At 42.0% G+C, this 27716-nt stretch overlaps 1 protein-coding gene and 1 long non-coding RNA gene across 2 annotated transcripts; one reads left to right on the top strand and one right to left on the bottom strand.

Moving 5' to 3' along the window:
* Nucleotides 1-494: 494 nt before the first annotated feature.
* Nucleotides 495-25448, bottom strand: faah2a (fatty acid amide hydrolase 2a). The gene is made up of 11 exons (XM_060926441.1): nucleotides 25182-25448; nucleotides 17409-17491; nucleotides 17170-17306; nucleotides 16589-16798; nucleotides 13987-14106; nucleotides 13322-13457; nucleotides 11641-11758; nucleotides 11426-11545; nucleotides 5526-5637; nucleotides 5240-5428; nucleotides 495-2082 (listed from the first exon to the last, which is right to left on the bottom strand). The coding sequence occupies exons 1-11, from the start codon at nucleotides 25377-25379 to the stop codon at nucleotides 1862-1864; spliced, it is 1644 nt and encodes a 547-aa protein (XP_060782424.1). The 5' UTR covers nucleotides 25380-25448; the 3' UTR covers nucleotides 495-1861.
* On the top strand, nucleotides 25096-27716 carry LOC132889692 (uncharacterized). Its single transcript, XR_009655085.1, has 2 exons — nucleotides 25096-25495; nucleotides 27144-27716. It is a non-coding gene; the product is annotated as an uncharacterized LOC132889692 (long non-coding RNA).

The following is a 27716-nucleotide window of genomic DNA, read 5'->3' on the forward strand; positions in this document are numbered from 1 at the left end:
CTTCTCAACAAGGTGTTTGTTTCCACCCACAGAACTATCACTCACTCAATGTTTTTTGCACCATTCTGTGTAAACTCTAGAGACTGCTGTGTGTGAAAACCCCAGGAGGTCAGCAGTTTCTGAAATACTCAAACCAGTCCATCTGGCTCAAACCAACACCCTGCCACAGTGAAAGAAAGTCACACTTTGAGATCACAATTTTTCCCATTCTGATGTTTGAAGTGAATATTAATTGAAGGTCTTGATTTGTATCGGCATGATTTTATACATTGTGCTGCGGTCTAGGGATTGGCTGATTAGAGAACTGCATAAAACAGCAGGTGGATGGGTGTTCCTAATAAAGTGGCCAAAATGAATTTTATGAAGCAAAGAATATTCACAAACATCTGTCTTACATATAACAAACTTTCAAAAGGTACGAGATACAGACACGACACTCCTCAACTCGTAACATGGGTCAAACACGAGGTGTGACTTTTTGCGTCTGAAGTCTGTTTATTTTACAGAAACATATTAATATGCATATTATATATTACAGCTCTTTCCATTCTTATTTCTCATTTCTTTAATAAAAGGTGTTCACAGAAACATGCGTTACTATTCTGCTGTTTAAAAAAGTCAATTTCATTACACGTACATTTCTATAGCATGTATTATATATTTTATTACGTCTTTCTCTTTGTGGCAGGTTTTAATAATATTACTGTGTGTGTGTGTGTGTGTGTGTGTGTGAGAGAGAGAGAGAGTGCAGTACCAGTGAAAAATGTGGACACACCTACTAATTCAATGTTTTTTCTTTATTTTTATTAATTAAAAGACACTTCATGTCTGAAAGTAATGATGGATGTCGTTTCTCTTTACTTAGTCGAGCCGTTTTTGACATATGGATTATGACAGTTGTAGTGTGGAATAGGGCTATTTACTGTATTTTATTATTTACTACTTGACAAACACATTAAGAAGGCAAGAAATTGCACTGATTAACTTTTGACAAGGCACACGTGTTAATTAAAAAGCGTTCCAGGTGACTACCTCATGAAGCTGGTTCAGATAATGCCAATAGTGTGCAAAGCATCAAGGTAAACGCTGGCTACTTTGAAGAATCTAAAATATGAAACATTTTGTTTTTGAACAGTTTTTGTTTGTATATGTTCCAGATGTTATTTCATAGTTTTGATGTCTTCAATTATTTTCTACATTGTAGAACAAGATCACAATACAGAAAAACCTACGAATGAGTAGGGGTGTACAAACTTTTGACTGCTACCGTGTGTGGATGTGTATGCCTGCATATGCGAAATTTTTATTTCAATTACAAAATTACACATTACTCTCTGTGGCATACTTTAATATTACATATTTCCTTTCGTCCTTCTTGCAGTCTTTCTTTCATCACAATAAAATTACATACTGATATCTCTAGCATGTTTTAACAATACATTTCCCTTTCTTTCATTTTTTTCTTTTCTTTCAATCACAGCAAAATGACTGATCTCTGCAGCATGTTTTAAGAATAGATAATACATTCATTCTTTCATCTCATCCTTTCATTTTTCTACTTATTTATTCTCAATACTACATCAATATATCAATATTTTAATTGTAATTTAATTGCAGTATAAATGACAACATTTCACATTCATCTCTGTGGCATATTTTAATAATAATACATACAGTATATCCTTACTTCTTGCAGTCTTTCTGTCCTTCCTTCCTTTCTATCTATCTATCTATCTATCTATCTATCTATCTATCTATCTATCTATCTATCTATCTATCCTTAATATTCTGTTAACCACGTTATTATGTGGTAACTAAGCTTTGAGAAGTTAAAGTAACTAATGTATGGACAGTTTATTAGTTACGTGGCATTACTGACATTATTCGAGGTGCTGTTCGGTGTGTGCTCTGTGTCACCCGGCTCTCTCCATCCACCGAAAGCCTTCTCCAGGTACAGAGCAGTGGCCAAAGAGAGACGATCCTGCAACTTTCCTGCCACAAGCTGAATTCCAAGGGGCAAACCCTCCACACTAAGTCCTAAAGGACATTGGGTCACCGGCAGCCCGAGGATATTAAAGATCCCTGCACAGAGAGAGCCATTTGTCAGGGAAAAGCAAGATATTGACTATCTGAACAAAAGTGAATCATAAAATGTCTATGATTATATGAAAGTCCTTTGAAGAAGGTGATCCTTATAAATATTGCTGTAGTACAGTACAGTTTGAACACCCTCATTGGAATCACTTCACTATTTCTCCTGGGAAGATCCCCGTCACCATCTTAATGGCTTCTCTGGTGCTTTATTATCTCTTTGAGGCTCAAGTGATTGCACTCTCAGAAAATAAAGTACATTATTGTACCTTTAGGGGTACAATGGCTTGTCACTGGGGCAGAACTCACTAAGGTACTTACAGTTAGGTCCATATATATTTGGACACTGACACAAATTTTGTTTTTTTTACCTGTTTACTGAAACATATTCAAGTTATAGTTGTATAATGGACATGGACAAAGTCCAGACTTTCAGCTTTCATTTGAGGGTATCCACATTAAAATTGGATGAAGGGTTTAGGAGTTTCAGCTCCTTAACATGTGCCACCCTGTTTTTAAAGGGACCAAAAGTAATTGGACAGTTGACTCAAAGGCTATTTCTTTTTTTTTAAAGATATTTTTTGGGCTTTTTTTCACCTTTATTGGATAGGACAGTGTAGAGACAGGACAGGAAATGAGTGGGAGAGAGAGATGGGGAGGGATCGGGAAATGACCTGGGGTCGGAATCGAACCTGGGTCCCCGGATTTATGGTATGGCGCCTTATCCACCTGAGCCACGACGCCCCGACTCAAAGGCTATTTCATGGGCAGGTGTGGGCAATTCCTTCGTTATGTCACTCAATTAAGCAGATAAAAGGCCTGGAGTTGATTTGAGGTGTGGTGCTTGCATTTGGAAGATTTTGCTTTGAAGAAAACATGCGGTCAAAGGAGCTCTCCATGCAGGTGAAACAAGCCATCCTTAAGGTGCAAAAACAGAAAAAAAAAAAAAAACCCATCCGAGAAATTGCTACAATATTAAGAGTGGCAAAATCTACAGTTTGGTACATCCTGAGAAAGAAAGAAAGAAAGCACTGGTGAACTCATCAATGCAAAAAGACCTGGACACCCACAAAAGACAACAGTGGTGGATGATCGCAGAATAATTTCCATGGTGAAGACCCCTTCACAACAGCCAACCAAATGAACAACACTCTAGGAGGTAGGCGTATCAATATCCAAATCTACCATAAAGAGAAGACTGCATGAAAGTAAATACAGAGGGTTCACTGCACGGTGCAAGCCACTCATAAGCCTCAAGAATAAAAAGGCTAGATTGGACTTTGCTAAAAAACATCTAAAAAAAAGCCAGTACAGTTCTGGAAGAACATTCTTTGGACAGATGAAACCAAGCTCAACCTCTACCAGAATGATGGAAAGAAAAAAGTATGGCAAAGGTGTGGTACAGCTCATGATCCAAAGCATACCACATCATCTGTAAAACACGGCGGAGGCAGTGTGATGGCTTGGGCATGCATGGCTGCCAGTGGCACTCGGTCACTAGTGTTTATTGATGATGTGACACAGGACAGAAGCAACCGGATGAATTCTGAGGTATTCAGAGACGTAGTGTGTGCTCAAATCCAGCCAAACTGATTGGTCGGCGTTGCATAATACAGATGGATAATGACCCAAAACAAAGCCAAAGCAACCCAGGAGTTTATTAAAGCAAAGAAGTGGAATATTCTTGAATGGCCAAGTCAGTCACCTGATCTCAATCCAATTGAGCACTTGTTAAAGACTAAACTTCAGACAGAAAGGCCCACAAACAGCAACTGAAAACCGCTGCAGTAAAGGCCTGGCAGAGCATTAAAAAGGAGGAAACACAGCGTCTGGTGATGTCCATGAGTTCAAGACTTCAGGCAGTCATTGCCAACAAAGGGTTTTCAACCAAGTATTAGAAATGAACATTTTATTTACAATTATTTAATTTGTCCAATTACTTTTGAGCCCCTGAAATGAAGGGATTGTGTTTAAAAAATGCTTTAGTTCCTCACATTTTTATGGAATCATTTTGTTCAACCCACTGAATTAAAGCTGAAAGTCTGAACTTCAACTGCATCTGAATTGTTTTGTTCAAAATTCATTGTGGTAAATGTACAGAACCAAAATTAGAAAAATGTCTCTGTCCAAATATTTATGGACCTAACTGTATTTGTACCCTTTATATACTGCTTGGAAGCATGTGTAGATTTTTGTCCCTAAAAAGCTACAAAAAGTTACCTTGAGGTCTAGTAATGAGCCCTAGTACCTTGGGGGACAGAAATTGACTCCTACTGTACCCCTATTTCGGACAGTGTGGGTCAACAAACAGGAGGCATTTTGATTTAATTCTTCAATAGTTACTAACAGAGCAATCACCCAAGAAAGATATATGATTAGACCTTTTCATCTGTCTCAAAAGTGTCTCTAGTGACAACCTGAACGGATTTCATGACAAGCAGGGTTGCCAGACTTGCTTGACAAAAGCCACTTTGTGAAGATACCCATGTTTGTTGATTGGGCATTTTCAGAACATTATGTGTCTGAAGATTATGGGGTCAGTTCCTCTAGGTATAACCATAAGCTGACCACAAGTTAGCATGTTTGCCTCTCGATTGAGAGATCACGAGTTCTACTCATAATCGGGTCATACCAAAGACCATCATAAAAATGGTACCTACTGCCATCTGGCAAAGCACACTGCAATACAGATGTGAGCAGGGAGTCAAACTCTTGTGGTTACCAGCGAATTTGCCCCCCACCGTAACCCTAGCTATAGAACAGGTGAGAGGCCGAAAGCTATAGAGACAGAGATTGGTACCACACAGAGCTGGGCAATACTGGGACAGGAGACTGCCTGGGAAGACCAGGTCCTGGTGTGGGAGTGACTGACTTCCTCTAGGTATAATTAAAGCATTTTGTGGTCAACAACAACCCTGGTGACTAGGGTCATGACAGTTGACAATGTGGTCTTCAATGTTGGGACCGACTCAGAAAATGATTTGAGTATTCATCTCACAATGTGTATCCAAGACACACTGGACCCTGTTTACAATTGAGATAGGATCATTCAGGAGGAATTGGGCAAGGGTGCTTTGAATTTGTGATGGAGACTCAAACAGAAAGTTAATCAAACATTACTGAAACACAAGGAAGTGTAAAGGCTGACCTGTGTAAGAGAAGTTGAAGGGGGTGAATAAAGGCTGGTGGTGTTTGGGGGCCAACTGAGGGTGTGAAGGATACAACAACACTCCATCAGTACCCAGAAGTTCCTCCAGCTCCTTTTGCAAACTCTCTTTCTGCTGCAAAATGAACTCAGATGGCTGTGAGCTCTGGAACATCTCCACCAGGGCCAGACCTGAGCAACAAAGACAGGCAGCAAGAGAAATGAGATACCAAGAAGAGGGGTGAGATCTCCATCCTTCTCTTTCACTTGCAAAAACAGGAGCATGTACCTATAGCAGCCATGGTGTGAGAGGACAGTCCTAGAAGCCATTTGAAAAGCTCCCACACAGGCCGTACTCTCTTCTCACCTCCACCCATCAGCTCAGCAAAAGTAGTAGGGAGCTGAAATAAAAACAATCCTCAGTTAGTTAGCACATATCAACCCAAATATAAAGCTTTATACAAACTTGAGCTTAGTTTTCCCATCTGCAGGTCATAGTTTTTGTAAGTCTTTCCACTGGTTAAGACAAACATATCAGTTGCCCAGTTGAACCATCGGGTGGCACAGTGGTGTAGTGGTTAGCACTATTGCCTCACAGCAAGAAGGTTCCGAGTTTGAGCCCAGCAACCAACAGGGGCCTTTCTGTGTGGAGTTTGCATGTTCTCCCAGTGTCTGTGTGGGTTTCCTCTGGGTGCACCACTTTCCCCCCATAGTTCAAAGACTTGCGGTTAGGTTAACATGGGGCAGCCTTGGCCTAATGTTGGGCTGAAGTGCCCTTTAGCAAGGTACCTAACCCACACCTGCTCCCCAGGTGCTGTAGCATAGCTGCCCAGGTACTTAAGTCTGTACTCGAGTGTACGTGTGACAAATAAAGGCTTCTTGGCTTGGCACCACCATCAACACATTATGTGCGTTGCATCAAATCTGCCCATACTGGTGTATATCTAAAATAGTTAGTGTTAAGAGGGAAGGGATCATAAAACTACACAAAAGCAACAGCAGACCCTCCCTGTGTTCCAAAATTGCTTTAACATGTCCTCATCAACTTCACAAGTGGCCACTTGCAACATGAGAAGCAGTTTTTCCACTGGAAACCAACTTGAACTTGGGGACAAGTACAGGCTATTATGTAAAGTTGTTTCTTGGCAAATTAACTAGCTAGTGTGCTAATTAACACACCACATCAAAATTTAAAAAACACATGTATTTCAGTGTTTAAGTATATTTAGACACAACTTCACAGTCTGATCCTGAAGATGACTGTCATGTTCACTTGATCACTTGGCTTCCAAGTTCACTAACAAACTTCATGTTATTATTACAATGTTCTGTAAGAAGGCAAAGGTAATTCCTACAAAGGGAAATGCTAAAGGGAAGTCAATTGGTGGAATATAGTCACTGACTCCATCTTACTGTACTATCCATCCATCCATCCATCCATTATCTATAGACCCCTTGCGTGGGACATCATGCATCACGTGATAATTTCTCCTGAGGGACAACCAGACACCATCTTTCCTGTAAGCAAGGCTAAATCGGTCTTAAACATGGTTCATTTTTGCACTGTTTTTGGTTGTTCCAATTGTTCATTACCGTCTCCCTAGAACTTTGTCTTGAACTTCTGATTGTGGCTTAGGAACTTGTCTTGGGCATTTCTTTAGAAAGGAAATATCTCTGATCTGGGAGTAGGAGATTTTTTTCATAGCATTAGGAAGAACCCAGTCTGCCTTTTTAATCTGTAACCGTCAGTGAATCCCTTTCCAGGGTGAAACAGCGATGCTATGTGAGAACAGCTCTCTCCAAGGCCTACCATACAGTCGCAGTGTACGGCCACCATCTCACCATTTTCTTCACTGACAATCCACGAAGTTAAAGGTTTTTCAGTCAGTCATTCTTTGCGAGTGGTTAACCTGGAATAGAATATGGGTTGTATTCAGTCACGTGACTTTTACTTGCAAGTTTACTTCCGGTGAGTGAAATGGTGGTCAGACAAACCAATTTGGTTGCCGTTATTGTAAAGAGCTAGTGAAACTGTCTCCGACTATTTTCACAGTTTAGAGCCCAATGCATGGTTAAGATACCTTCAGAAAATTGCTCTTTGTGATGGGATAGATCCTTACACACTAGTAAAGAAGGATTTTTCTGATTATTTGAAAACTTATCCATTTCATTCAGTCCCCTGACAAACTACCTGGTGCTGCAGACATCGTTCTGCATGGACAAATAGATGAAAACCTGGAAGAGCATGGAGGCATACAACTTTTTATATGTAGCTGGATTAAAGATCTGGGAATCAGGACACTACAAGATAAATCCTGTATCGTTTATGCCCGGGTAAGTAGCATTTTGGGGCTTTTTTTTTTTTAAAAACACGTCTTTGTAGTGGTTGCTAGGACGCTATAAGTTTTAGTATGGGGTGTAAACAAACCACAGCCGCTTGATTCTCAATCCTCCCTGCTCTTCTCTTCCAGCAAACGATAAGGTTTATTTTTTAAATTAAAACAGAGAAAATGCAGTGAGAGGGTACATGCCAACATCTATGTAGGTCACAAATCTACATCGCCCACTCCAGTCGTTTCGAGGAATTGTGTATAGATCATAACCATTAATAAACTCTAATTTTTGTGCGTATCTATCCTTTGCTTTTTTCTACCTTAGATTATCCAAGTAATCTGGTAGTAAAGCTTGTTTAGCTGTAGCTTTCTTCGAACAACAGACATCTGGTTACTTCAAGATCACTTGTCTTCAGTACGTAAACAAAGTGCGCTTGTCCCCCAGGACAACCTAAGCAATGGTTGCTAATGTAAACGTGATGTCAGTGCAAGGGGTCTATACTGCTTATCTATCAAGGTCATGGGTGAAGCTGGAGCCAATCCCAGATGACTTCAGGCAAGAGGTGAGATTCAGCCGAAGTAGGTTGCCAATCTATCACAGGGCTAACACCCAAACCAACAACCATTCACACACTTGCTCACTTATGGGAAATTTAGAGTACCCTGTCAACCTAATCCACGTGTCTTTGGACTGTGGGGGCAAATCCACGCAGGCACACGGAGAACATGCAAACTCCACAGAGCCGCAAGGTGTTCGAACACAGAACCTTCTTACTGGGAAGTGACGGTGCTAACCACTGTACCATCGTGCCACCCCCTGCTGTACACTCCTTACACTCAAGACATGCAAAAAAAAGTTCAAATGTCATTGAGGAAAGACAACTGCACTCATTTGGATGAAACCTACAGCACGGTCAGTTTTCCAATTTGTATATACGTATAACTGGATAGAAATTACCGTTTCAGTTGCGCCTGAAATTTGTATTAAAATATCCAGAACCAGTGACTGAAGCAACCCTTAGCTTTATTAGAGATAAAAGTGGAACAAAGAAAAAATCCTTAACTTTTGAAAGCCAAACTAAGATTGGGGGGGGGGGGGGGGGGGGGAGGCACGTCCCCTGAAAAAATTTTAATAACAACACACAAAACCCTGCATTCTAGTGCATTTTAGTACTTATTTTCACTAAAAACAAGTTATAACTTTTAAGCCTTTTTCTTTCATGTACATTAATGATTAACATCAAAAATATCACATTTAATTCCCCTAGTTAATGAGTAATTTTCAGGAGTGCATTTAGAAAACGCGGTGATTTTCCTGCTACACAGTTCATTACTTTGAAAAAAAAATCAGACAGTTGAAGGTAAACTCAGCAAAATCCCAAAACAGTCCTGTTAAAAAGTAAAGGTCTGTTAGAGTTTCTAAAGCTTTCAGGTTTCAATGTTGGGGACATTGAGCCTCGTTTATCAATCTTTTAGTAGAGTTGTGTGTTTGCATAAGCTAAAGCAGGGGTTTTCAAACTGTGGGAGAGTCAGCCCCCCCTCGGAGAGCAAATAAACAACCGCGCCCCCCCTTACAATTTTTGTTGTTGCTATACTTAATGTTCCATTCGTATTTTTAAAAAAATGGTTGTTGTACACATTATTTTTTTCTTTTTCACATTTTAAACATCTGTGCTTTTTAAAACATCTTGTTTTACACATTTTAAACATCCCATAGCATCGTTAGCTAGCACCTCTTGGCAGACAACACACTGTGGCAGTGGAGCATCTTCAGATCCAGCCCATGAAAATCCAAACTTTAAATAATCATGCTCATACTTCCTTCTTTTTTCAGTCCCCCAGGATTCCGCGGTCCTTTTTTGTGATTGCTGCGGGCTAAAATGTCTGATGTTGCGGGGGGGGTTCCAAAAAAATTGCGATGAAAGTTGCGGTGTTTTTTAGGTTTTTGTTGCGATTACATTGCGGGAGGAAGTGAAAGTTGCGAGAAATTGCGAGTTTCCCTTTTTGTGATTAAAATCGAGTGATATGTTAAATATTAAGTTATTACTGAAAAACTACTGATTAAAAAAACAAAGACACTGAGAAATGGTCCTATAAACAACTTTACCAATATAAAAGATTACCAGGACTACAAAAATGCAGGAAAATAGGCTTTACTTATCCAAATGCACCTGTTGGTTCAAAAGTTAAAGTTCAGAGAACCTCACAGCACAACATGAAGTTACCTTAAAATATAATATAAATGCCTCAGCTTTCATGTAAGAAAAAAAAAAACTAATACTAGTACTGTGTGCAGGCAGTCTCTCCTGAAGACTAAATTAAACAATAATTATACACGAATAAAATAAATGACTCAGGCTTCATAGAAGAAAAAAACAATTTGAACAGAATCTCACAGTATGATGCTGAAGCTGCCTAAACAATGGAAAATAAAATACCATTTTGGCAAAAATGTTGGCATCCATTAACTTCTTGTATTAAGTAAAAAAAAATAAAATAAAGTGCACACAGTCCTTCACTGTAAACATAACACACTTTCAGTGTTGCCAGATACTGCTGACGTTTTCCAGTCCAAATTATGTTCAAAACCGCCACAATGCACTTGAAATCGTCCAATCTGGCAACACGACGCGCATGCTGCTTCTCTTGAACACACGGAAGTAAGGCGGAAGGTAGTTTGTCGACGTCACCTCAAGACGACGCCAACGATTGGTCAAATTTGCGGGAAAGTTGCGGTGATTGGATATAATTGCAACACCGCCCTGAATTCGCGGGGATTGGTTGAATTTGCGTTGAAGTTGCGAATCACAACATCTGGAGGCTCTGTTTTTTTTGCTTGGCCCAGACTTTGTCTCCTCACTCACTGTAGCTTTAGGTACTAAAAACCGATCCATTTTGTCTCTCACGTTGCGCCCCCCCTGAAGAACTCTGGCGCCCCCCAGGGGGGGCGCGCCCCACACTTTGAAAAGCCCTGAGCTAAAGTGAACTAAAAATTTCCAATTCATATTTATGCGAGTTGAAGCCAATTGTTTACATTAGTTCATATTGTCTGTAAATTTAAACACACCAATGAAGACCAAATTTCTCATGTAAATCAGGGGTGTAGCGAGGATTTTTCAGGGGTGGGGGGGGGGGGGGGGGGTCACACACTGACTGGCAGCCTGAGTACATTATGTAACAAAAAATAAATTACCATTGCTAGTTTTAGGTAGCTTAGAAACCAGCTCTTCCATTATTGCTGTTTCTTCCACGTTTTCTTGATGTTGTGTTCTAGAAACGGCACTAAAACTTAGCTTCGAAGCCACAAAATGCAACTTTGATGGAAAAAAATATATAATAAATTGCTTACCTCTCTTCACATCGAAAGAAGGAGGAAAGTTTCGCTTGTTTTGACATGGCGAATTAACACGAGGAAATACTTGTAATTCGCAACTAAAAAGACTGCAGCTACACTGGCAGCTTGACCATGCTTTCTAGTGCGATTGTGTTGCGCTTGTACAGAACGGTGTCAGTCCTGCACGCCTTAGCTCATGCATCTGAAGGCGCGCCTTGGGCGCGTGCGCCTAAGGAGCTCTGGCACGCGCGCCGTTAACAAAGAACACCTGTCTTTAATCAATGAACTATGTTTGGGCTATTTAAGGACCACGCCCATGCAAGGACGATGCAAAGTATTACGCCGCGTCTAGGAACGCGAAAAATCCAAAAAATAAATTTCTCCATTCGGAAAACCGGAGATTTTCAAGAGTTTTGTCAAATATCCGGATCTCCGGGTAAATCCGGAAGACTTTCAACTATACTTTATGGACCCCTTTCAACAAGGCTGCAATGTCAAAGTGTGAAAACAACAAAGGCAAACCTTTCCATCCTTGTCAGGTGAAGACATCATAGCTCCCCAGATCTGAAAGGAATATTTGAGCTGAGGGATGCGCAATTCTTGAACTTGGACGCCTAAATCAGTCTCCAACCGCTCAACCACCTGAAACACACAAGCAGATTACAGTTAAGAGGTTTGTAATGTTAATGTTAGTGTGTAGATGTTAAAAATGAATTACAAATATACAAAACACACACCTTCTTCTGTGCCTGAATCAGTTGTGGGTCTACAGGAGAGAGAAGAGGTGATCCTCCATCATGAGGAACAGAGAAGAACCGGAGTTTCCTCAGATCCACATTCGCAGAGAGGAATAATCTGTGGTGAGGTACAGCAGAGTCATGGTTTTACAGAGGTTTTAAAGAGAGTTGCTTCCTGAGATTGTATTTCTACTCATGCAACCCGATGATGAACTGATTTTGGGTTTGAACTCACTAGTACATAGTATACACAGTACAACTCGTGTGGTAGATACTATTACGCAAGTGGTGTTGTTGAATCGAATATATTTTACTGTCTATCAAAAGACTACTGTAATAGCAGTAAACGTCCCACAATGCAAACTGCTGAACACATTTAATACCTTTAATAATTTGGTTGATGGTAAAACGGAGTTGAATCCAATCTATATATATCCATCTAGCTGAGCAGCTAGCTCTCTGGCAGTCCTGAGATTTGATCTCACAACCTTACAATCATTAGAATATAACCTCAATTCCATTGCTATACATTTTTATTTCAGTCCAAAACAAACAAGCCTCGGAAATTGCACTTTAAAGCGATTAACCAGGAAATTTTGAAAATACGGAGTTATGAAATGTCATCATTATACATGAATACAAGATGTTCTCGACGAAAAAATTAAGCAGACTTTAGCTTAAAAAACATGTTAAGGTTGTAACATCAGTCCGTTGGGCCATTTCCCCAGGTGCGGCCATACTGGATTAGCCAGATACATGGATGTACCGTATTAGGAGACGAAAACGAGGGTGGCGCTGCATGACGTAGGATTCCGCACGTCTTCGTCATTCCATTCTGGATACAACATTGCGTGCAGCCAAAGCTATTACCAGCATCCATTTTTTCAAGCATTATTTTGTCTGTGTATTACATTTTAAGTAGTATAATTCTAGTGGTTTGTGAAGGAGTAGTGTCTTCATCTATATCTTCTCAAAGATGGGTAAATGTAATGGCTATCTTTGAAGGAACCAAGACGTTTGGCCGAGTGGCTTCATCAAGTAAAGCGAGAAAACTTTACTCCTGGAAAAAGCAGCAAATTGTGCAGTGAGCATTTTACAGAAGATTGCTTTGTGGAAGACTTTAAAAAAAAAAAAATCACTGGGAAGAAGTGAGACACGAGGCAGAAACGACAACTGAAGCCAGACACGATCCTGACTTTGTTTCATCACAAAACACCGACAGCACCAGAGTTTACAGCATACCATGTCACGCATCAAACGGATGGAAGATAAGCAGGTAATTATATATTTTTTTAAATGAACAGGCAATAAACTAGTCACTACTTTATTTTGATTCCTTTTCTAATACTGCATTGCCATAATTTTTGTGTGCAGAAATGCAAACAAATTGACTGAGAAGTCATGCTAGACCATAATATCATACTATAGTCTGGTACAGCATGCACTTGTACACCTCTGTTGTGCTCGTGGAAAATGACATCACGCACGATGGAGTTATGGCGGCCTCCCTGACAAAAAAAAAAAAAAAAGTCCCGTCTATTTTCATCACTTTACTGGTTATATGGTTAAGAACAAATTTAACATGTGGCTTTTTTTTTTATAAAGGACAGACAAAGATGGACTTTTAGCTCGATTTGTTTATCTGCGAGATATTTTTATTAAATGATCTAATTGGAGTTACTTTTCTGCATTGGGTCCTGCCATAATCTTCAGCATGGGCAAAAGATCCTCAGCATAACGGCACATGGGGCCTGTACAGAGGAAGCCTGGCTGCTGTCCAGATGCTGGGGGATACTGACCTCCGTTATTTACTATACCTACAGACAAGCAAAAATGACAGCATGCCTCATTACAAACTACACAAAGACATATACACATATACACACATATATAAAATGTATATATACACACGTGTGTGTAATATATCTCATCTCATTATCTGTAGCCGCTTTATCCTGTTCTACAGGGTCGCAGGCAAGCTGGAGCCTATCCCAGCTGACTACGGGCGAAACGCAGGGTACACCCCGGACAAGTCGCCAGGTCATCACAGGGCTGCCACATAGACACAGACAACCATTCACACTCACATTCACACCTACGGTCAATTTAGAGTCACCAGTTAACCTAACCTGCATGTCTTTGGACTGTGGGGGAAACCGGAGCACCCGGAGGAAACCCACGCGGACACGGGGAGAACATGCAAACTCCGCACAGAAAGGCCCTCGCCGGCCCTGGGGCTCGAACCCGGACCTTCTTGCTGTGAGGCGACAGCGCTAACCACTACACCACCGTGTTACACACACACACACACACTCACTCACTCTCTCTCTCTCTCTCTCTTCCTACCTGATGTTGGCTTATGGCCAAAGATGCCATTAAAAAAGCAAGGTATACGAATGCTTCCTCCAATGTCTGATCCAACTCCAATCACAGAAGCTCCACTACCAATTATACTTCCCTCTCCCCCTGAGAGAGAGAGAGAGAGAGAGAGAGAGAGAGAGAGAGAGAGAGAGAGAGAAAACAAACAGGTTATATTTGACCATTCTTCTGTGTTAAAGCAAGAGTTAAGCAAAAGTTCAAATACACTGACTTTACCATGAATGCAGTCAATCAGCCAACTTTGGCCAAGATATGCCAAGGTTTAATCAGAAAATTCAATTTTAGCAACCCTTCTCTTCACCAATTGCAACCACAAGTGGTCACTGAAGATGCAATAGCCCATAATAATGAAGTGCACTGGAAAATCTATATAGTTTGCAAAATTAGTGAAAAAAAAGTTAAAATTTATGATTGCATAACTATTCATCCCAATTGCTGTGAAGCCCCTCAATTAGTTCTGGAGCAACCAGATGCCATCAGAAGTCACATAATTAGTTGAATGTCATCAACTTATGTGCAATTAAACTGTCATGTGATCTTGATATAAATACACAAATACACCTGTTCCTGGAAGGCGCCAGGGTTTGTTAGAGAACATACCTAAAGAAACAGCATCATGAAGATCAAGGAGCTATCAAAACAAGTCCAGGACAAAACTCTGAAAAAAATATTCCAAACTTTAAATATCCCACAGAGTACCGTTAGATCCATTACTGAAAAGAGAAAGAACAGTGCACACCGTGACTCTGCCTAAAGGGGGGCTGTGCATCAAAAAGTCAGTGACTGGGGAAGGTTGGCATTAGGGAAGCAACCAAGGGTCCAGAGCATAACTCTGAAAAAACTGGAGAAACCCACAGTTCAGGAGGGAGAACCTGATCATTGGACAACCATAGCCTTAAAGGAACAGTCCACCGTACTTCCATAATGAAATATGTTCTTCTCTGAATTGAGACGAGCTGATCCGTACCTCTCCGAGCTTTGTGCGACCTCCCAGTCAGTCAGACGCGCTGTTGCTCCTGTTAGCAATGTAGCTAGGCTCAGCATGTCCAATGGTATTTTTTGGGGCTATAGTTAGATGCGACCAAACTCTTCCACGTTTTTCCTGTTTACATAGGTTTATATGACCAGTGACATGAAACAAAGTTCAGTTACACAAATTGAAACATGGCGATTTTCTATGCTATGGAAAGTCCGCACTATAATGACAGGCGTACTAACACCTTCTGTGCGCTTCGACAGCACAGTGATACCTTCACTCAGGAGTGCATGTACTTGGTCTTGAGTGCATGTACTTGGTCTTCCAATATGGCGCCTAACAAAATCTCGCGGCGCGGTGACGTCATGTGAAAGGGGTCTATACCTTTCAGTATTGATGGTGTCTTTCCAGATGTGTAAGCTGCCCATGCCACACGCACTAATGCAACCCCATACCATCAGAGATGCAGGCTTCTGAACTGAGCGCTGATAACAACTTGGGTCGTCCTTCTCCTCTTTAGTCCGAATGACATGGCATCCCTGATTTCCATAAAGAACTTCACATTCTGATTCGTCTGACCACAGAACAGTTTTCCACTCTGCCACAGTCCATTTTAAATGAGCCTTGGCCCAGAGAAGACGTCTGCGCTTCTGGATCATGTTTAGATACGGCTTCTTCTTTGAACTATAGAGTTTTAGCTGGCAACGGCGGATGGCACGGTGAATTGTGTTCACAGATAATGTTCTCTGGAAATATTCCTGAGCCCATTTTGTGATTTCCAATACAGAAGCATGCCTGTATGTGATGCAGTGCCGTCTAAGAGCCCAAAGATCACGGGCACCCAGTATGGTTTTCTGGCCTTGACCCTTACGCACAGAGATTCTTCCAGATTCTCTGAATCTTCTGATGATATTATGCACTGTAGATGATGATATGTTCAAACTCTTTGCAATTTTACACTGTCGAACTCCTTTCTGATATTGCTCCACTATTTGTCGGTGCAGAATAAGGGAGATTGGTGATCCTCTTCCCATCTTTACTTCTGAGAGCCGCTGCCACTCCAAGATGCTCTTTTTATACCCAGTCATGTTAATGACCTATTGCCAATTGACCTAATGAGTTGCAATTTGGTCCTCCAGCTGTTCCTTTTTTGTACCTTTAACTTTTCCAGCCTCTTATTGCCCCTGTCCCAACTTTTTTGAGATGTGTTGCTGTCATGAAATTTCAAAATGAGCCAATATTTGGCATTAAATTTCAAAATGTCTCACTTTTGACATTTGATATGTTGTCTATGTTCTATTGTGAATACAATATCAGTTTTTGAGATTTGTAAATTATTGCATTCCGTTTTTATTTACAATTTGTACTTTGTCCCAACTTTTTTGGAATCGGGGTTGTAGAAGAAAGTTCTCAGCCTGAGAAAACCACCTCCACAGTGAAGCATGGTGGTGGTAGCATTATGTTGAGAGTTAGTCTTGGTGTCTTGGTTGCTTCTCTTTCCAATGCCCTCCAAGTAAGGGGTGGTAAAAAAGGGGTTGGGGTGGGTGAGGGGATTAGTTTAACACTTATGCAAAGCATGGTATTTGTCCAAACCTGAGCTGCCCCCTGCTATCCTCCCAAGGTCGTAAGGGTTCCTGGTGATGCCATAAAGGTGGTTGTGGGACTCCAGCCACATGGCCAGCTCACTGCAGTTGGTTACACCAAGTGGAATTGCTCCAGCCCGCTTTAACAGAGCCACAGGTGGGGCATCCACTCCTGAAACCACCGCCCTCCTGCTCAGCAATCCTGTAGAATTCGGCATGCCTGAGGGAAAGAGAGAGAAAGACAGAGAGAGATGGAAAAAGCCTGCTGCTATTGCATCCTGTGTTATGTTATTAGAGAAGGGTCTGTTGGTTTACACTATGCTGTTGGGCGTCTTTGAGTGGACTGGATCGGTGTTTTTAAACAGAACTTAGCAACTGTCAAATCTTATGTGGTTGCTGTATATACTGTATATAACGCATCATTCTGATATATTGTATTCTGTATGACCATGCACATTATGTTCCAATATACTGTGTGGTGTATTGTACTATTCTGCATATACGACAATAAATGTTTTCAGTTATTTTCACTACTTGTTGCCATTAAAGGACAGATGCGTATTAAATGAACAGACATGTGGCCGTAGTTACCCTGCAGGGCGAAGGCCTCTTTCACAGTAAAGGGCACTCCAAGAAGAGGAAGCCTGTCCTCCAGAACATCCTCTCCGCCTGTCTCCTCCTCTATCAGTTTATCAACCTGTGCTGCCTCTTGGAGAGCTGCAGCAAACCTGACCAAGACAAAAAAGTTCGAGTGAGGTCTATGATCAGAACAGAGTTCAAATATCCATCAGAGGTGCAGATAAAAAGGAACACTCGAGAGCCTCACTCACCTGTCTTTAACCAAAGCATTGACGAGTGGGTTGACTTCCTGGATGCGATCAATGTAGGCTTGAACCACCTGGACACTTGTTACCTAGGGTTTGAATAAAACCTTAACGAATAAAATCTGAACATGCACTTTCTCGACTGAAGTGGATGTGCCAGTAGAGTCATGTGAATACCACCCCATCATTACTTACTTAACAGTGCGATGAGTGTGGAAATAACTAAATCACTAGCACTGTTGATATTTATATACCTGCTTGGAGTTATTATTTATTGTTACTTAAACTGAATGGCTTTCAAATTATTTTAGTCACATTCATGCATATATTAGGGCGGCACGGTGGTGTAGTGGTTAGCACTGTCACCTCACAGCAAGAAGGTCTGGGTTCGAGCCCAGCAGCTGGCTAGGGCCTTTCTGTGCGGAGTTTGCATGTTCTCCCCGTGTCTGCGTGGGTTTCCTCCGCGTGCTCCGGTTTCCCCCACAGTCCAAAGACATGCAGGTTAGGTTAACTGGTGACTCTAAATTGAGCGTAGGTGTGAATGTGAGTGTGAATGGTTGTCTGTGTCTATGTGTCAGCCCTGTGATGACCTGATGACTTGTCCAGGGTGTACCCCGCCTTTCGCCCGTAGTCAGCTGGGATAGGCTCCAGCTTACCCACGACCTTGCACAGGATAAGCGGTTATGGATAATGGATGGATGGATAATGCATATATTAGTTATTCATTTCCTAATCTCCTAACTTCACTTCTTCCTAAGTTTAGAAACAAAATATGTTAACTTCAGTATAACTGCAATATTAATTAAACTATAAAAACATGCAAGACTACAAATCTTTAAATAAAAAAAAAGTAAATATTGACCTATTACCATATTTACATTCATAATATTTGAATAGCTGGATTATCTCATTATCTCTAGCCGCTTTATCCTTCTACAGGGTCGCAGGCAAGCTGGAGCCTATCCCAGCTGACTATGGGCAAAAGGCGGGGTACACCCTGGACAAGTCGCCAGGTCATCACAGGGCTGACACATAGACACAACCATTCACACTCACATTCACACCTACGGTCAATTTAGAGTCACCAGTTAACCTAACCTGCATGTCTTTGGACTGTGGGGGAAACCGGAGCACCCGGAGGAAACCCACGCAGACACGGGGAGAACATGCAAACTCCGCACAGAAAGGCCCTCACCGGCCACGGGGCTCGAACCCGGACCTTCTTGCTGTGAGGCGACAGCGCTAACCACTACATACCGTGCCGCCCTAGTTGGATTATATTAATACATTTTTAATATCTGCTGCAATAATAATGGGGTATGCTTGATAGAAGAGGCAGATGATGGAGTGTAAACCTACATTTTATTGATCATATAACAAAAGACTTAAAACTCCCTTTGAATACATCTACACTGCTTAGAACATGAGAACAAAAATCTACCTGTGCATTACTTTTTTCCCCTGAATGTGGCAATTTGGTTGCAGTGAAGCACAATACTCTCCCTACTGCTTTTGGATTTAGTTCCCACATATTTAAAGCCACGTTTGGATTAGGGCATAAGCCTTGAACAATAGGCTGATCATTTCTCTGGCTGTCTTGACCTTTATACACTTTAAAACGACTAAGTTCTTGAAGATATGCAGCTATTAAAATAAACTGTCCCTTTTCAGAATGCAGGAATGTTGACGTGTCTCTAATCCAACGAACTGCGAAAAGCAGGGGTCCATGAAGCATAGCCAGGGTATTTGTGATTATTACTGTTATTATTTTTACCTTCGCCAACTTTGTTGGTGTCACCTCCATTTGTTGAATGGATTTTGATGAAATTTTGAGGAAAGGTGAGTCATGGGCCAAGGAACAATTGATCAGATTTTGACGCAAATCCAAATATACGGCTTGGCATAAGTACTCTCTGAAGGTACTCTACCGAGTGCCGTTCTAGTTTATTTTGTGGTGAAAATCCCAACCCAATGTCATAAAAGATATTTATACACTACTGTGCAAAAGTCTCACACACATGCAAAGAAATTCTGTCGAGCAAAGATGCCTTCAGAAAGAACGAAATTAAATGTTTCTATGTTAAAAAAGTACTATAAAGAGCAATAAACAGTAATAAATGAAACAAAGCCAATATTTGGTGTGATGACATTTTGCTTTAAAAAACAGCTTTATAAAGAAATGAGCTGTAGGTTTTACTGGGGAACTTTCAGAAACAGTCTCAGTTCTTCTGGAGACCTTGACTGATGCACTTGCTTTTTTTTTGCAGTAAAACCTAGTGGCCTTCATTAAGTTTTTTTTTTTTTTTTGTCTCAACAGTGGCCTCTTGTGTAATATGCTTCTTTCACTGTTGGAAATAGGAGTACAGAAAGAGTCCATTTCTGTACTCCAAGGTATAGTCTGCACTAATGTACCCCCTAGGGCTCATTATTGGACTTCAAGGTAATTATGTGTACCTTTTAAGGGCTAAAAAGGTACACATGTTCCCAAGCAGGGTACAAATAAGTACCTTAGACTCTAGGTACTGGCCCAGTGACAAGCCATTGTACCCCTAAAGGTCCAGTAATGTACAACCCCGATTCCAAAAAAGTTGGGACAAAGTACAAATTGTAAATAAAAATGGAATGCAATAATTTACAAAATCTCAAAAACTGATATTGTATTCACAATAGAACATAGACAACATATCAAATGTCGAAAGTGAGACATTTTGAAATTTCATCCCAAATATTGGCTCATTTGAAATTTCATGACAGCAACACATCTCAAAAAAGTTGGGACAGGGGCAATAAGAGGCTGGAAAAGTTAAAGGTACAAAAAAGGAACAGCTGGAGGACCAAATTGCAACTCATTAGGTCAATTGGCAATAGGTCATTAACATGACTGGGTATAAAAAGAGCATCTTGGAGTGGCAGCGGCTCTCAGAAGTAAAGATGGGAAGAGGATCACCAATCCCCCTAATTCTGCGCCGACAAATAGTGGAGCAATATCAGAAAGGAGTTTGACAGTGTAAAATTGCAGAGTTTGAACATATCATCATCTACAGTGCATAATATCATCAAAAGATTCAGAGAATCTGGAAGAATCTCTGTGCGTAAGGGTCAAGGCCGGAAAACCATACTGGGTGCCCGTGATCTTCGGGCCCTTAGACGGCACTGCATCACATACAGGCATGCTTCTGTATTGGAAATCACAAAATGGGCTCAGGAATATTTCCAGAGAACATTATCTGTGAACACAATTCACTGTGCCATCCGCCGTTGCCAGCTAAAACTCTATAGTTCAAAGAAGAAGCCGTATCTAAACATGATCCAGAAGCGCAGATGTCTTCTCTGGGCCAAGGCTCATTTAAAATGGACTGTGGCAAAGTGGAAAACTGTTCTGTGGTCAGACAAATCAAAATTTGAAGTTCTTTATGGAAATCAGGGACGCCGTGTCATTCGGACTAAAGAGGAGAAGGACGACCCAAGTTGTTATCAGCGCTCAGTTCAGAAGCCTGCATCTCTGATGGTATGGGGTTGCATTAGTGCGTGTGGCATGGGCAGCTTACACATCTGGAAAGACACCATCAATGCTGAAAGGTATATCCAGGTTCTAGAGAAACATATGCTCCCATCCAGACGACGTCTCTTTCAGGGAAGACCTTGCATTTTCCAACATGACAATGCCGAACCACATACTGCATCAATTACAGCATCATGGCTGCGTAGAAGAAGGGTCCGGGTACTGAACTGGCCAGCCTGCAGTCCAGATCTTTCACCCATAGAAAACATTTGGTGCATCATAAAACGGAATATACGACAAAAAAAGACCTAAGACAGTTGAGCAACTAGAATCCTACATTAGACAAGAATGGGTTAACATTCCTATCCCTAAACTTGAGCAACTTGTCTCCTCAGTCCCCAGACGTTTACAGACTGTTGTAAAGAGAAAAGGGGATGTCTCACAGTGGTAAACATGGCCTTGTCCCAACTTTTTTGAGATGTGTTGTTGTCATGAAATTTAAAATCACCTAATTTTTCTCTGTAAATGATACATTTTCTCAGTTTAAACATTTGATATGTCATCTATGTTCTATTCTGAATAAAATATGGAATTTTGAAACTTCCACATCATTGCATTCCGTTTTTATTTACAATTTGTACTTTGTCCCAACTTTTTTGGAATCGGAGTTGTACTTTATTTCTGAGAGTGTTCTTTACTGACAAAGATTTTTCTGTAACATTTAATTTTGTGCTGGAAAACTAATACTTGGAAATCTAAGATGTTTTTGTACTGACTCATAGTAAGAATCTAAAACAAAGTTTGCACTAAAAAAAAGGGTGCCTAACATTTGCACAGTACTCTTTATTCATTTCCTATGCCACTTATTATCATCGTGGGTCACGGGGGAAGCTGGTACCAATCCCAGATGACTTAGGGCAAGAGGCAGGGTGCCCATCTATCACAGGGTTAACTTAACTTTATGTTCATACTTAGGAGCAATAGGCCATTTGCAGGAATTGGTTACGTGTCAGTTTTCCCCATCGCAAAAAGCCTGTGGTGGGCAAGCTAACTTGACATTCTTTGACAACCGTAAGAGTTTGACTGGCGATGCAAAGCAATCCATTTCTAGAATAGCTGTCTTTTACCTTTTCTACTGTCTTTTTTGACCCAGATTTTCACGTGGGGGCGGCACGGTGGTGTAGTGGTTAGCGCTGTCGCCTCACAGCAAGAAGGTCCTGGGTTCGAGCCCCGGGGCCGGCGAGGGCCTTTCTGTGTGGAGTTTGCATGTTCTCCCCGTGTCCGCGTGGGTTTCCTCCGGGTGCTCCGGTTTCCCCCACAGTCCAAAGACATGCAGGTTAGGTTAACTGATGACTCTAAATTGACCGTAGGTGTGAATGTGAGTGTGAATGGTTGTCTGTGTCTATGTGTCAGCCCTGTGATGACCTGGCGACTTGTCCAGGGTGTACCCCGCCTTTCGCCCGTAGTCAGCTGGGATAGGCTCCAGCTTGCCTGCGACCCTGTAGAAGGATAAAGCGGCTAGAGATAATGAGATTTTCACGTGGACTTGGAAAAAGTTTGTGGTTTTAACTTCTGTCATAAATTAAAGTGAATCACTGGCTGTAAAAGAGTTTTTTTGGAGTCAAGTTGGTCGCCGGTGAAAGAAATTCACGTGCAAAATGGCGGATTTCTCAGGTAAAAAGAAAAAGCACAGCTTTATTCATCACACACTTGTGAAATTTCCTCTTTGCATTTCACCCATCTGAAGCAGTGAACACACACATGCACACACGCATACCCAGAGCAGTGGGCAGCCATGCTAACAGCACCCGGGGAGCAATCAGGAGTTAGGTGCCTCGCTCAAGGGCACCCCAGCCCAAGGCCGTCCCATATTAACCTAACCGCATGTCTTTGGACTGTGGGGGAAACCGGAGCACCCGGAGGAAACCTACACAGACAACATGCAAACTCCACACAGGTCACTGGGTTTGAACCCAGAACCTTCTTGCTGTGAGGCGCTAACCACTATCCCAGCTGACTACGGGCGAAAGGCGGAGTACACCCTGGACAAGTCGCCAGGTCATCACAGGGCTGACACATAGACACAGACAACCATTCACACTCACATTCACACCTACGCTCAATTTAGAGTCACCAGTTAACCTAACCTGCATGTCTTTGGACTGTGGGGGAAACCGGAGCACCCGGAGGAAACCCACGCGGACACGGGGAGAACATGCAAACTCTGCACAGAAAGGCCCTCGCCGGCCACGGGGCTCGAACCCGGACCTTCTTGCTGTGAGGCGACAGTGCTAACCACTACACCACTGTGCTGACCCTACCAGTACCTTTATCATTCGCTTAACATGTGAAGATTCTTGAAAATAAATACGCACGTGAATTTCTTTCACCGGCGACCAACTTGACTCCAAAAAACTCTCTTTTACAGCCAATGATTCGCTTTAACTTACGACAGAAGTTAAAACCACAAACTTTTTCCAAGTACACATGAAAATCCGGGTTAAAAAAAAAAAAAAAACAGTAGAAAAGGTAAAAATTATAGAAATGGATTGCTTCACATCACCAGTCAAACTCTCATGGTTGTCAAGGAATGTCAAGTTAGCCTGCCCACCACGGGCTTGTTGCTACAGTCTGGGGAAAACTGACATGACCAATTCCTGCAAATGGCCTATTTAGGGTTGTTTTACAATCAGGGTACAAAGTTTGTGTCACAGGGGTCCAAAATTCAAATTGATTCAAACTGGTTCTTGTACCAATTTTTAAGTGAAGGACAAGTTAAAGAACAGATTTCAGGTAATTTTTTGACATGTGTGTATGGTAGTTTTGTGTAATCTGCTATAAGATAAAGAAGATTAAGTGTAGCTTTAAGCAGGGCTGGGAGAAACAAATGAAGTGATTCTCGGAGAGGACATTTTTTTTTTTTTGACAATTCAGAATCCACTACTTCCATAGTGCTTTTAAATATAAGGCTGTAAGCTTTGTGTTAGTTGTCTCTAATATTTATGTCCCAATATCTTGACCACATTTTAGGATGAAAATCATCATTTTAGATATGTTATTTTATATTGAAAAATTAGCTGTCTCGGAGAGGACATTTTTTTTTTGACACAATTACATACTAATTTGATCAAAATAGTCTGAAAACTTACTGGCATTCAACATTAAAACTTAACTATGTTTCCAATGATACGGAACCAAATATTTGTTTTATGGTATAAAGAATGATTTAAGTGCATCCCTTTTGGAGCTACCTGTGGTAAAAAAAAGCACTTTTTCTAAATGACACGAGTAATTTTGCTAAATATGACATATATTGCCATACATTCACCAAAAATAACGTTATCACCAAATTTTTTTTTGCATGGTAAATAGAGCTATCACAGGGCTACAATAAACAACCAAGTTTATTTAGTCAAGCCTTTTGATCTCATCTCATCTCATTATCTCTAGCCGCTTTATCCTGTTCTACAGGGTCGCAGGCAAGCTGGAGCCTATCCCAGCTGACTACAGGCGAAAGGCGGGGTACACCCTGGACAAGTCGCCAGGTCATCACAGGGCCGACACATAGACACAGACAACCATTCACACCTACGGTCAATTTAGAGTCACCAGTTAACCTAACCTGCATGTCTTTGGACTGTGGGGGAAACCGGAGCACCCGGAGGAAACCCACGCGGACACAGGGAGAACATGCAAACTCCACACAGAAAGGCCCTCGCCGGCCCCGGGGCACGAACCGGGACCATCTTGCTATGAGGCGACAGCGCTAACCACTACACCACCGTGCCGGCAAGCCTTTTGATATTGAAGATAATAAGTGTTAAATGTGATTTTTAGCTTGTGTACCCTGATTGTAAAACAACCCTTTAGAGAAGCCAGTTGACCCACTCTGCATGTCTTTGGATCGTGAGAGGAAACCAGAGCACCCTGAGGAAACCCACACAGGCACGAGGAGAAGGTTCGAACCCCACCCATCGGCTGTGAGGCGATAGAACTAACCCCTACACCACCAAATACACAAAACATTACTGCACAAGGTTAAATAATGACCCTGATATCTATACAGCAGAATTTATTACAGGGTCAAAGGTTAAGTGCTGCAAGTCAAACAAACCTAGACAAAACTACACTTCCCATAATTCCACCGTGCATCTCTTCCGGAAACGGAGCTCTGACTCTGAGGCTTGTTGTGAGAAGCCTTTAAAGGAGGTCAGATCGCTGCAGGTTACAGTGTGTTTAGGATAAAGTGGCGCATTAAGGCGGACTGGGTGTCTCACTTGTTTGCGGCGGATGTTCTGCGCGAGCTGGCCGGCGGAAGCGCGCAGCAGCAGCGGCTCGGTGATGGGGGGAAGCCGGCGACCTTCTCTGCTTCCTGGCTGTTGTTGAGGCGCGAATAACCTGAAAACTAGCAAGAACACTTTAACAACAACACGCAGCAAACGACCCCACAAGCGCTCCAGCCGTGACGAGGCCATCTCGAGCGGATCAGGACGCGAGGAGGAAACGAGCTGCTTTATCACTGGAATAAAACCGGATTGTGTTGCTTCACTGCCCCCATCATGCAGCGCGGTGCAACTACTGGACACATCAGGTGCACCTTCCCATACACTAGTGCAGGGCTCTTCAAACTTTTCCATGCCAAGGCCCCCCAAACAGCATTAGCTTCTGGCCGGGGACCCCCTTTACAAACCCACAGACAATGCTACAAAATGTGTAAAGAAACATCAACTTTTAGAATGTTTTCTCTTACTTTTATTCAATAATTCAGGGGCTTCAAAGTTTGGGAGAATAGCAGGGTACAAATAATTTACAGCAGGGTGCAAAATGGTAAAATGTCTGCCAGCGGCAGACATAATGCACGCAAAGCGTGCAGGGATATAAGAGAGAGATCTCATCTCATTATCTGTAGCCGCTTTATCCTTCTACAGGGTCGCAGGCAAGCTGGAGCCTATCCCAGCTGACTATGGGCGAAAGGCGGGGTACACCCTGGACAAGTCGCCAGGTCATCACAGGGCTGACACATAGACACAGACAACCATTCACACTCACATTCACACCTACGGTCAATTTAGAGTCACCAGTTAACCTAACCTGCATGTCTTTGGACTGTGGGGGACAGGGGCGCCGCCAGAAATTTTGGGCCCCATGAAAGATTAGAATGTTGGGCCCCTCAACTTTGCCCACCCTCGTCACAATTGCACTATTGTCATTATTTGACTTTTGATATCCCATGGACCTTGAGTTTGTGACTTTGTTATTACATTTTTGTATTAACCTACCAGGGACTAGATGAAAACTGGTCAGTGACTAATTCTGGTGCATTTACAATCTCATCTCATCTCATCTCATTATCTCTAGCCGCTTTATCCTGTTCTACAGGGTCGCAGGCAAGCTGGAGCCTATCCCAGCTGACTACGGGCGAAAGGCGGGGTACACCCTGGACAAGTCGCCAGGTCATCACAGGGCTGACACATAGACACAGACAACCATTCACACTCACACCTACGGTCAATTTAGAGTCACCAGTTAACCTAACCTGCATGTCTTTGGACTGTGGGGGACAGGGGCGGCGCCAGAAATTTTGGGCCCCATGAAAGATTAGAATTTTGGGCCCCCCGACTTTGCCCACCCTCGTCACAATTGCACTATTGTCATTATTTGACTTTTGATAGCCCATGGACCTTGAGTTTGTGACTTTGTTATTACATTTTTGTATTAACCTACCAGGGACTAGATGAAAACTGGTCAGTGACTAATTCTGGTGCATTTACAATCTCATCTCATCTCATTATTTCTAGCCGCTTTATCCTTCTACAGGGTCGCAGGCAAGCTGGAGCCTATCCCAGCTGACTACGGGCGAAAGGCGGGGTACACCCTGGACAAGTCGCCAGGTCATCACAGGGCTGACACATAGACACAGACAACCATTCACACTCACATTCACACCTACGGTCAATTTAGAGTCACCAGTTAACCTAACCTGCATGTCTTTGGACTGTGGGGGACAGGGGTGCCGCCAGAAATTTTGGGCCCCATGAAAGATTAGAATTTTGGGCCCCCCAACTTTGCCCACCCTCGTCACAATTGCACTATTGTCATTATTTGACTTTTGATAACCCATGGACCTTGAGTTTGTGACTTTATTACATTTTTGTATTAACCTACCAGGGACTAGATGAAAACTGGTCAGTGACTAATTCTGGTGCATTTACAATCTCATCTCATCTCATTATCTCTAGCCGCTTTATCCTTCTACAGGGTCGCAGGCGAGTTGGAGCCTATCCCAGCTGACTACAGGCGAAAGGCGGGGTACACCCTGGACAAGTCGCCAGGTCATCACAGGGCCGACACATAGACACAGACAACCATTCACACTCACATTCACACCTACGGTCAATTTAGAGTCACCAGTTAACCTAACCTGCATGTCTTTGGACTGTGGGGGACAGGGGCGCCGCCAGAAATTTTGGGCCCCATGAAAGATTAGAATTTTGGGCCCCCCAACTTTGCCCACCCTCGTCACAATTGCACTATTGTCATTATTTGACTTTTGATAGCCCATGGACCTTGAGTTTGTGACTTTGTTATTACATTTTATGTATTAACCTACCAGGGACTAGATGAAAAACTGGTCAGTGACTAATTCTGGTGCATTTACAATCACAAATGAAAATTCAAGATTTTGCCACATGCCTTCTTGTGCTAGGACAATTGGTAGTGAAATGTGTGATGTGACTGCTTTCTGTTATTAGCAACACTTTAATCGAGCAAACTGTATATGGCGCTCGCTCATTAAAAACTTAAATCCTAAA

The sequence above is a fragment of the Neoarius graeffei genome, chromosome 7 (genome assembly GCF_027579695.1).
Source record: "Neoarius graeffei isolate fNeoGra1 chromosome 7, fNeoGra1.pri, whole genome shotgun sequence".
NCBI lineage: Eukaryota > Metazoa > Chordata > Actinopteri > Siluriformes > Ariidae > Neoarius > Neoarius graeffei.

Coding starts and splice junctions, on each gene's coding strand:
- faah2a (XM_060926441.1), bottom strand. CDS start 25,379: ATGGCCTCGTCACGGCTGGAGCGCTTGTGGGGTCGTTTGCTGCGTGTT. Junction 11,546..11,640: donor TGATTCAGGCACAGAAGAAG/GTGTGTGTTTTG, acceptor TGTGTGTTTCAG/GTGGTTGAGCGGTTGGAGAC. Junction 5,638..11,425: donor CACCTGACAAGGATGGAAAG/GTTTGCCTTTGT, acceptor TTTTTATTTCAG/CTCCCTACTACTTTTGCTGA.